Below are 11,598 nucleotides of genomic sequence, written 5' to 3'. Positions count from 1 at the left end.
ATGCATCAATTACGTTAATCGAAATACACGAATGTAATATTATATATACTAGACAAGTTCCCACGCGACAGCAATTTTCTGAGTTTATTACTCGCGTCTCGTCGTGATGCCTGAAGAAAGATCGATTTACTGGAAATTATAAAAAATCTGGCGACGGATGACTGTTTCTGGCGAGACACGTGCCACGTTAGTCGCAAGTCGAATGCCAATAATTAACATCGAATGGAATTAATTAATTTCAAAACATATATTGTTTATAATCACTGCATACCATATGTCAACACATAAAAGTACATATGTAGTACCAGAATACAATTTTTTAATATAGGGTATAATTTTAAAGCATTATTTTTTAATGTTTTTATTGTTTCAGCATTCACTTTATGGTTTATGCCATGATTAAATTACGAATAAAACAGTTATTTTTTACCACTCGAGTATTATATTTTCGGAGGCTACAGATACTTTTTAATTTAGTATTTTTTCTTTAACTATCCTTTTGACTGTGTTATTATATTGATGCAAACAAAAAAATCAATACACCTTTTTATTCTACTTATTGCGTTGAGAAAAGGAAGGTAGGAAGGGATCGAAAGGAAATGAAGAATAAATAGTTTACATTCGTAAATTTATTTAATGTAACAACAGACAAAGAAATGTGCATTGGAATACAACAGACGATGACTAGAATTTTAATAGCAATTGTAAGATAATAAGATATTAATACATTTAAATTTAGATGTATAAGTATATGTATTAATTAAAAACAGAAAGGAGTAAGTACATTAGTATGCAATCATAAATTATATTACAGAACATTACATTTATAATTCAAGATTTTTATCCAATCAATTTAATTGAATTTTTAAAAATTATGAATTAAAACCAGGTAAGGTAAAACTCTTTAAACAATAAATTTGTGTTTCACATATCGCTCACTCCTTTCAACAACGTCATATATCAACAAAAAAAATTTCAGGAGATCGATTTTAAAGTTAAAAAATATAATTAAATTTATTAAAAATAAATATCAAGCCACTTATTGAACTTTTTACAGTGCAACAGATATTTTTAGGTAAAACCTGAATGTTTTTTCTCCATTTGAAAAATATTTAGTATATTTAAAAAAATAATTAAACTATACCTTTTCTTCAAAATGCAAAAACACTTTCTGCCCTGTAGTGGGTAAATATTAAGTTAAAAATATACAGCTTTTTCTGGGATATAGTACATTTTCTAGGCATTCCGAAAACATGCACAACTGAAAATTGACAATTTTTGATATATGACGTTGTTGAAACGAGTGAGCGATATGTTCTTCTTTGTTCTCTTATTGTTAAATTAAGAAAAAATATATGTATAATAAATCACAAAAAAAAATTCCAATGACAATTTTTTTAATTTTCTATTTGTTGTTTTTCCCATCTGGCTGTCAAAATAGGCTTCCTGTTGTATCCAAGAATCGATCCTTGAGGAACTTCCAACATATTTTCATTATTGGAATTTGTTTTACTATCTTCTTCCAATGTATTTAAATGTTCGTTACTTTTGGAATCCAAATCTAAAGAATAAAAAATACAGTCAATTAAAACTATAGCAATGAGAAATTAAAGAATACCATTGGTAAAACTATGTGAACAATAATAAATATGTAAAAATATCTGAGTATGGAGGTTAATGTTTTTTTAAATAGTTCAATATTATATACCTGTTTGTTCGCTGATATCTTTGTGTTCGTCAGCTTTCCCATACTTTTTTAAAGCTCTATCAATCAGTAAGTTAATGTACTTAATAAACTTTTTGCTGTCGAATTCTGTTATAATATCACATTGATTGAAAGGCACCAACTTATCTCGTTCTTTGTCACTTTTAGAAAAAACATTTCTTAAAAGATGAATGACACCGTGTGAAATACTTTCTTCCCAATCCTAGAAAATAGACATTCGTAAGAAACAAACTACTTAAAAAAGTATTTATATTGAAAATAATATCAAATAACCTGCTGCTCATGGTGCAAAATATCTGGATTCAATGCACTTTTGATCTGCTGAAAACTTTCATTTTGTTCTAATAAGTCGAAAGCAAGAAAAATCAAGTGAACACAGCCACTGACTTCTATCCCACACCTGAAAAATTCAATAAAAAAAATAATGCAATATTTATTGGTAAATTATTCATAAATTACCAAATTCAAAGTGGTGGGCTTACTTCATAACTTCAGCTTGCAGGGTTTGGATTTCCGACGTTTTTTTACCAATTCGTTTGTAGGTGTCTTGTAATAAAAAATAAACTCCCTCGCATGAAGCCGGAGGCTTTTCTCTATATTTTACCAATAACCTTTTCTGTATCAATATACATTGAGATTGCAATATATCCAATGATTTCTAAAAAAAATGTTTAACAAACTTTATTTTCACTTCATTCGAAAAACATTTTATGAGTATTTTATCAGTTTTATTACCAATCTAATGTGCTAACTACTATCGTTAAAGGTGCATTTAACACATACAATTTCACAACCTCAGCATCGAATAAACTTTTACGCAGAAGAATATGTCTTTCGATAAATTGCGTAAAATACTGAATGATGTCCGATGAAACACTTCCATAAAGAAGAATTTTAACCACTCTGCTATTTTCATCAGATTGTGGTTTAGATTTGATCTTAAAATGTGATTTCAGACGTTCCACTAGGTCACATAACACTATATTCATTAAGATAACTCCGTCACTCTGAAGTCTGTAGCGCTGAGATGATTTTGCTGATATTATTGTTACGGGAAAATCAGAGCCATTGATATTTTCAAAAGCAATCGCATTATTAGTTCCGCCGACATCTGTTAAAATGTTTAAATCAAAATCTGAAAAAGATTTATTAATTATTGACTTTTCTGAATTAAAAAACAACATATAAGGCGAGCCATAGTGAAGTGGACACTACCCAACATTTTTCTAGTGCTAACAATCTTCCAGTCTCTTGCTGATTCGAAAGCCAACATTCTAATAATTTGATAAAAATCCTGCACCACATTATAAAAGGTTGCCAACAACAAAATGAACCTCGGATCAATGTCGAAGGTGGCAATTTGACTGATATATTCTCAATATTATTAATATTTAAAGCATTTACTGTGTGGTTAGTCATTTTTACTTATTTATTTTTTTACAAAAATGTTAATAAAATTAGTATATAACCACTCACCGAGATTTTTACGTCTACCGGTTTCGAGACGTACCCGTCTCTTCGTCAGGACAATCACTAACACAGCATGCAAACAATACTACCCTTCACCACCATAGCACCATTTACACACTCAAACCTACACAAAATACGTCTCGAAACGTACGTCTCGAAACCGGTAGACGTAAAAATCTCGGTGAGTGGTTATATGCTAATTTTATTAACATTTTTGTAAAAAAATAAATAAGTGACTGATATAATTTATTCAGCCTAATGTGAATGTCAATTGCAATTTTGAAAATTTTTATTTTATGTAGTAAATTATTCAATAAACAAATCATTCACTACTTGATGGCACTCTCTATACATCATATTTAACCTGTCCGGGAGTATGGCTGTACATGTACGGCCGGTACAAAATATGATTTGTGACATGATTTATATCAAAACACGTTTAAAACATGATTTACGGCAAAATTATTGAAGTTTTGATAAATCGTGTTTATTGGTTTAAACAACAAAAAAATATTCAAGAGAATATATTTCTCATAGCATCGATTTTGATATAAAATTATAAAAAGTAAAAATAAAATAGCAAAAAAACTGACTCCCCAGATACAGTTTTGTCCGCAGGAACTCACTCCCGGACAGGTTAATGCAATTCCAAAGATTATACATACCTTTATAAAGGTCTAATAACTCGACCAGGGGTTTATCAACTGTCAAAGTGATTTTATACTTGGATTCCTTTAGCGGTCTAATAGGCTGACTCACTAATTTTAAAGGCAACTGTACTTTTCTATTCAGTGTGCGAATGTTTCCCAATGAATTGATAAATAACAACACAACAGTGATACTAAGACTAGGTGTTGATATTTCACTTCCAATAAAAACATGTGTAACTGTCCGCAATTCATCTAAAATAAGGGTAAAATCTTCCTTTGGATTTGAACAAAGCAATGGGTACTGAGCAATAAATGCCACTTGTACTGACTTTATGTCACTTTTATTAAACGGCTTTATTATTACTTCCACTGAACATTTCAAGAATGTATTAAAATTTTCATTTTCAATAACAGTAGCTATTTTGTAATCGCTTGGTTCCAAATTAGGAGAGATATTCACAAAAAAGGGTAACTCTCTTTCGGCTGCTTTATTTATTAAGTTGATTTCTGAAAATAACATAAAATAATTTTATTCTCAATATTATTAATATTCAAAGCATTTACTTTGTGGTTAGTCATTTTTACTTATTTATTTTTTTACAAAAATGTTAATAAAATTAGTATATAACCACTCACGGTGAGTGGTTATATACTAATTTTATTAACATTTTTGTAAAAAAATAAATAAGTAAAATAATTTTGACAAATTGCTATAGTTTTTATGCATAATAATGTAGCTTATGAGATATATTTATATATTTATATATTTATTTTTATTACATACTTTTGTAAATAAATTACAAATAATAATCCAATATTTACCTCCAACATCATATTGACTATTGATCACATTCTGTATAGTATCTAGTTCCTCCTGTGCTTTGTCAAAATCTATTTCAGATTCAATAAGAGGCGGCGCGGTGAATAGCTCTGGTTCCGTGCCCAAGAACAGGCATTTCACCTCTCCATTATCAGATAACATAACGATAGAGCCAGGCAAATAGGAAAAAAAGCCTCTACACACTGTGCGAGGCAAAAATGTTAACTGGCATGACCACAATAATGTTGTTTGCTCATATATCAGCAGGGCCGATGTTTCAGATACCACCATTTCCATCAATCGAGCACTAGGATCTACAACATAGTAAAAAAACACCAAAAACAAATCTTTTAAATTTTTTTAATAATCTTAAAATGGAATCAAATATTTCAACTCAAATCATCTCAGAAACTCTTTTACTAGAGAATTAAATTTTGAAAACTGATATTATTATAGAGACACTCACAATAATATGGAAAACCTTATTGTGATTGATATGGGTAAGTCAGTAGAAAGAAAATTATTAGTAAAAAAATCTCACCATAAAACCAGCCAATTAAATAGGCGTGAGAACAAACAGCTTCGAAATCAAATCTTTTCATGAACTTCAGTGTTCCATTGTCATTTAAACAATAAAGAGATCTTTCACCCAACATAACCAAGCTGCAAGAAGCGGTCGAGGTCTAAAAGAAACCAAAACAGCACATAAATTCAAGCATAAAAACAAAAAATTCTCTTTACAGCTACTCATCAAACAAAAACTGAATATGTTTGGTCAAAAGAATGTAATGCTCCGTGTTAAATATCATCTTAATACGTCGGGACATGTTACCATTATTGATAGTGGGTTTTGATGACCCATAGGGCGTTTGTGCACTACACAGAATTTTACCGTCCATACTTCAGTTAGGGTTTTAAAACGATGATTGGCTTAGATTGGCTTATGCTTTTGTCCATCTTTCTTTTGATCGGTGTGTGAACATGTAGCGCATAAATTCCATCACGGTAAACTGTCGTAGTTGCTTTTATTTTTCAAAACCGGACTGCCGGACGGTGAAATTCTGGGTAGTGCACAAGCCGCCATAGAGCGTTTGTGCACTACACGGAATTTTACAGTCCGGCAGTCCGGTTTTTTTAAATAAAAGCGACTGCGACAGTTTAGCGTGATCGAATTTACGCGCACCGGAGCACGCACCGATCCGAAGAAAGATGGCCAAAAGCACAAGCCAATCAGAGCCAATCATCCGTTTTATCATGTTAACCGGACTGCAGGACGGTAAAATTCCTGTAGTGCACAAGCGCCCATAATGTCTCAATATTTAATCGAGTGGATTTAAGTTTATAAAAATCTGAAAACAGAAGAGTGTTAATTCTTCCCCTCCCTCACTTCTGTCCCTCCAATTGAAAATATGGTACAGTGAGGATGCATTAAAACGATTTAATGTTTGGATTTAAGTAAATGCATACAAATATGCGATATGGCATCTTGTAAATAAATAAAGAATTTATGTATTCTCAATATTATTAATATTTAAAGCATTTACTTTGTGGTTAGTCATTTTTACTTATTTATTTTTTTACAAAAACGTTAATAATAGAAAATAACCACTCGCCGAAAATCAATGAGTGGTTGTCTACTAATATAATTAATATTTTTGTAAAAAATTAAATAAGTAAAGAATTCATGACTTCAAGGACACACATACCTGAATTTTTTGGATAGTTTTAATATATTCTCCGATGTTGTAAATCCAATCTGCAGAAACTTTTTTAGCGACATATGATTTAGATTCTGATTCAGATATCTGCGATAAGTTATGGTAACTAGAATGAAATGATAATATTAAAAAGAAAACATTTCAAATGTAAATAAATCTTCAAAGTTTTGTGTATGTTTATTACCTGTAAGATTCAATCATCCAGTTAGGTGTGCAAGTTATAAATGAATCCGTGCACTGACTGAATACAATAGGACCAGGCAACACTGCATTGGGAAGAAAACAACTATATGTGGCGACATCTTGCTCGAAAAACATAAGCACACCATCCAAAGACTGCACACACATGAAATCTTTATCCTTTATCCCACCAAATGGTCCAATTACCAAACTATATGCTGGTCGAGATAAAATGTGGTGGTACTGCTCACTGAGAAAACTCTGGTCACCTAAAAAGAAAAAATATAATGTGAATTAATTATTTTGATTATTTTTTCAAATAAAAATGCGCTCATTTAAAAACCTACCAAAGTCTGCTTGTCCATCTTTTGTTAATAAGGAATACACGGAAAGCTTTTTCGAATGAAGAATAACAATGTTTTCTTTGTCCGAACCACTGCAAATTTCAAAAATTAATATTATTTTTCATTTCCCTTCACCACATCCAATGGTCCACAGGAAACTGCAATGGATGGATGTGGTAATATCTAAGTTAAATTACATGAACATCTAATAAAATTTACTTCAGATTCCTGTCTACGATAAGATGTTAGATTAATAAAATGTATAAAAAAAAGTGACTTATGGAAGGACTGAACCTTAGAGGCCTTACATATGACGGCAAAATATACTAAACACTTAAGTGTGAAGACAATCTCTAAAATAAGTGCATAAAATAAAATTATAAAATTAATATTGTCAAATGCGTGTATAATTCATAACCCTTTTTTTTTAAATGCCAAATAGCGAGCAAAGGGTTTTTTTTTTTAGAATAGTAAATTATTTATAAAAATTCAATTAATTTATTACTAAACAAGTTTTCCAGTATCTATTTGTATAATTGGTTCATTTGTAGCATATTCCAATATGACGTGTGTCGGTTGGTAATCTCCGTGAGGTTTAAAGATCTGGAGTAAGCCATTGGTATCTCCTATAATTATATTGTCGCCAGAACCCTCAACGCCGAGCTGACTCGTTATGAGAGAGCCATTATTAAAATAATCTCCAACATCTTCGGGGATAACTGTTCCACTTGACCACCATTCTTTTGCTTTGAACAGCGACATGATTATTCATTCTAATTTTATTCCATAGGTGATTTTAATTCGTCCAAAATCTCTTATCTAAATAAATTCCGGTTTTAAATTAAAGTGACTTATTGAGAAATAAAATTATTAAACCAACAACTCCAGCTAATCTAGCCCACAGACTAACTAATTTATATAATCTACCCCACAGACTGTAACTAATTCGATCTAGCCGATTTGTTCGATTTGTTTACAAGAAATGTCAAACGTCAATGGAATTTTCTGTCAAACTACGAACGGCTAGATGAACTACGTGATTTTTTTTCAATTATTTAGCAGATTACCAAAAAAAACTATGAACTTTTTTAATTTAAAAAAAAAACGAATAAGCAAATGGTACCACAAATAAAGATTAAATTTCCACTTAATTATTAGTCTCCCGTGTTCCGTTTTCACCGTGGATACCTAATAGGTTTTTAACTTGCGATCTACCCGAGGCTGCAAAGTCTATCGATTTTCTTTCTTATTTATCCCAATCACCCTCTCCATACAACTCCATGAGCCCTGTGACTTCAACATTTAGTTAATAAGCGTATTCGTGGCAATCTCACCACCCAAGAGTGTGACCAGCTCGCCTCGTTCCTGGTTCTATCTTCCAAACTTGAAATAGGGTATGCTCAGCGTCATCTATCTCCAATGGGTAGTATGAACATCCTGCGATCGGGACTTCTTGTATTTTATGAAGTAATGCTCCAAGGACACCATGTCTAGATATGCACTGCCTCATTTGAAAAGTGGCATTGCCATGATAAGCTTGCGGGTCCATCTTCTTTTTAAGGAGTTCTTCTTGCTAAATTTGCAGTTATTTCTTTCTCCCGTCTCTTGACATCTTCAGTGATCAGTGGGTCCAATCTATATAGACGTCTTCTCTCCTCTGCTAACAGATTCGCAGGAATCATTATTGCAACCACTAGTGCGGCATCAGTTCTGTATGCACAGCAGACCCTCAAAGTCATTGGTCTCTGTCCTTTTTTGTAACATGTCTTAGTAATGTTCTCGAGTGAGTGCACATCCCATACAGGCGCTGCGTACATGATAAACGACTGTACCGCCATAACCAAAGTCATTCGTTTAGATAGTTTCGACCCCCTGATGTTTGGCAATATATGATTGTCCCGATATATTAACCTTGTTTACTACATAGCTGATAAGGTTCTTAATTGATAATTTGTGATTCAGAACCACCCCCTAATATGTGAACCCTCTTGTGAGTTTGTAACGAACACCTTCCATTTGCTGTTCTCCGCATGCCCCGGTCACCACACAAAACTACCGCCTCCGTTTTACCTAGGTAGTACCTACTTATGACAACCGCAACAATATGATTAGGTGGAGATCCATAGATTATTAAGTGTAGTGCTAAAGATAAATTAGTTAGTCTTTGGTTTGTGGATACCACAGATAAATGGGTCAGCCAGTGTCATTCTGGATAACATAAAGCGGCTTTGAGGTTAAGTTACATAAAATTTGGGAAATATAACATAAAATATCCGTTTTCTTCCAATTAAACACATTCTAATAAATACATAACAGAAAAAATGTCACAAGCTGCAGCATCCCCCGAAACTACAGAGGCTGACCAAATCAAATCGGTAATATGCTCCTTACAATTGAATTCTAACTTTATTGTGGTAGTAATTTTGTAACTTGTGTGAATTTTGTCTTTTTGTACGCTTTAACTTTTGTCCATTACATCTTATCCCATTTTGCAATCGTATTATATCACTTCAACAATATTCAGTTAATTTATTTTTTGAACAAGGAGTAAATTAAATATGTAAATTAATTATGTGACTTGTATGAATTTCGTCTCTTAACACGTTTTAACTTTTATCCGTAACATCTCATACCATTCCGTAATCGTGTTATATCACTTTAACATTATTTTCAATCAACTAATTTTTTGAACAAGGAGTTAATTAATTATATATTCTTTTTTCAGTTTAAAGAATTTGTTGTATCATACAACAAACTTTCAGAACTATGCTTCGTGGACTGTGTGCATGACTTTACATCGCGGATTGTAAAAAAATCGGAGGTAAATATTTTAGTATTTTATGTGAACAAGTCGTAAAACATAATTAATTGGTCACCAAAAGCAAGAGACTTATTGAAAGTATCTAAATAAATTATATAAACTTATACTAACGAGTCTCACTGATATGTGTTTCAATATGATTTGATTATACTAATGGATTTTTTTTCATTAGGATACATGTGCTTTGAACTGCATGGAAAAGTTTTTGAAGATGAATCAACGGATATCACAAAGATTTCAAGAATTCCAGATGATATCTAATGAAAATGCAATGGCGATGGCACAGAAAATGGGTGGTTAATCGACACAACAGATTTTGAAAACATCTCTTCATTTATCTAAATACTTCTCACAGTTTTAGTGTGTCTATCCGTTCATTAAATTTCCTTGGCTTACAATTCATTCTATAACATTCGTAACTTATTTCAAACTTGGCTTATTTACTTGTAATTTATTATAAGTTGTTACCTAATTTTAGTTTTACTATAAATAAAAGATTTTTAGTTATAATAAATATGTAATTTGTTTTATTTCTAAAGTGTGTTTTGCGTCTAAACTAGTGGACCATTTTCAAAAGACATTGCATGGTCCGTGCACCGCCTTGTGTTGTTTATATTGATTAATAAGTGGGTGTATCTACTAGTTTACCTGATCATTACTATGGCAGGTGCTATAAGGTTGTTGGGTAGACTCTACTGTAAAACTGTTGTTGTACGGTTGATTCCTACTAATCAATGCAAATGAATTAAAGATTTATTAGTGATGTATTGTCGTACCTTCATTCCCTATCCAAGCTTAACTTTACATAGGACATCTCTGTAACAGATAAGCCTGTAAAATTACTTTTTTTACACACCTTGCGTAGGATTTATTTGAAAATGAAAACAGGAAAGCCGATGATTTACAAACATGAATAGAAAAAAATATTTTATTAATAAATCAAACAAGCCAAGGTGATACACGTAATTTATTTAGTACAAACATATTTAACATGATTTTAAATAAACTAGAGTTTTAATTAGAAAGCTTAGTGGTATATATATAATATATCCCTTCAAATTCGAGGTTTCAGTAATAAACTGGGAAATAAAATTAATAATGGACAAGCATATGGGTAGTTTAATATGTTATATATATATATATATATATATATATATATATATATATACATATATATAAACTGTTCTAACATTTTAAGCTAGGTATGTTGAAAAAACTTTTTTTTATTGCATTAAACGGTTAAATTCTTATTTAAACTTAATTGGCACACGCCCCAAGGAAAAAAAGCCATTGTCTTATTATTTTAACATAGGTGAACACAAATCGTCTTTATACTAATTAAAGTTACTTCTAGTATTTAGTACAACAGTTTAACCTGTTTATTGAGTATGGTGAGATGAAATATGGCTACCTTAAGTTTACTGTTTAATTCAGTTTCATTGAAAAAACTGTCTAGCAGAGTTTGATAATCTAATATATATTGTTGGTGAATCTTTTTAGTGCCAAGATGGCACCCTCAAGTGCAAACGGTTAAAAATTATTTTAAAAAGGCAATTAAACCCTACATAGGCATGTAGACATTTAGAGGTTTGTTGAAAAAAATAATTATTTTGAAGAAAAAAAGTAGAATAATGCAACATAATGATAATAAGTATACATTATTGACAATTTTATTTTCTATAGCAATTATAAGCATATAACTATAACAATGAACATTATTTTTTGTCACATCGATTTTGAAAATGTAAATTTATTTATTTATTTGAGTTTCATCAGTTAATTCTATATTCATATTTAAATTTAATATATTCCATAGCATAGAAATTTAGAAACTAAAGTTATTTCAATTTGAATGCAGTTTTTAGTTTT

The 11,598-nt window shown here is 31.0% G+C and overlaps 2 protein-coding genes across 2 annotated transcripts; one reads left to right on the top strand and one right to left on the bottom strand.

Moving 5' to 3' along the window:
• Positions 1–663: 663 nt before the first annotated feature.
• BBS9 (Bardet-Biedl syndrome 9) lies at positions 664–7,886 on the bottom strand. Its single transcript, XM_088268838.1, has 12 exons — positions 7,414–7,886; positions 6,912–7,000; positions 6,569–6,833; positions 6,373–6,490; positions 5,208–5,349; positions 4,669–4,980; positions 3,862–4,353; positions 2,521–2,861; positions 2,209–2,384; positions 2,000–2,126; positions 1,709–1,928; positions 664–1,561 (listed from the first exon to the last, which is right to left on the bottom strand). Exons 1-12 carry the CDS (start codon positions 7,668–7,670, stop codon positions 1,398–1,400), a joined length of 2,703 nt encoding a protein of 900 aa, XP_088124964.1. The 5' UTR covers positions 7,671–7,886; the 3' UTR covers positions 664–1,397.
• A 1,177-nt stretch (positions 7,887–9,063) lies between these two features.
• Positions 9,064–10,245, top strand: LOC148304099 (mitochondrial import inner membrane translocase subunit Tim9-like). The gene is made up of 3 exons (XM_088268869.1): positions 9,064–9,283; positions 9,634–9,729; positions 9,902–10,245. Exons 1-3 carry the CDS (start codon positions 9,230–9,232, stop codon positions 10,028–10,030), a joined length of 279 nt encoding a protein of 92 aa, XP_088124995.1. The 5' UTR covers positions 9,064–9,229; the 3' UTR covers positions 10,031–10,245.
• The last annotated feature ends 1,353 nt before the right edge of the window (positions 10,246–11,598 follow it).

Source organism: Brachycentrus maculatus, unplaced genomic scaffold, assembly GCF_059751285.1.
Source record: "Brachycentrus maculatus isolate JH-2025_06_01 unplaced genomic scaffold, ASM5975128v1 h1tg000334l, whole genome shotgun sequence".
Classification (NCBI taxonomy): Eukaryota; Metazoa; Arthropoda; class Insecta; order Trichoptera; family Brachycentridae; genus Brachycentrus; species Brachycentrus maculatus.
The sequence above is the reverse complement of the archived record's forward strand: the minus strand, read 5'-3'. Positions and strand labels throughout refer to the sequence as shown.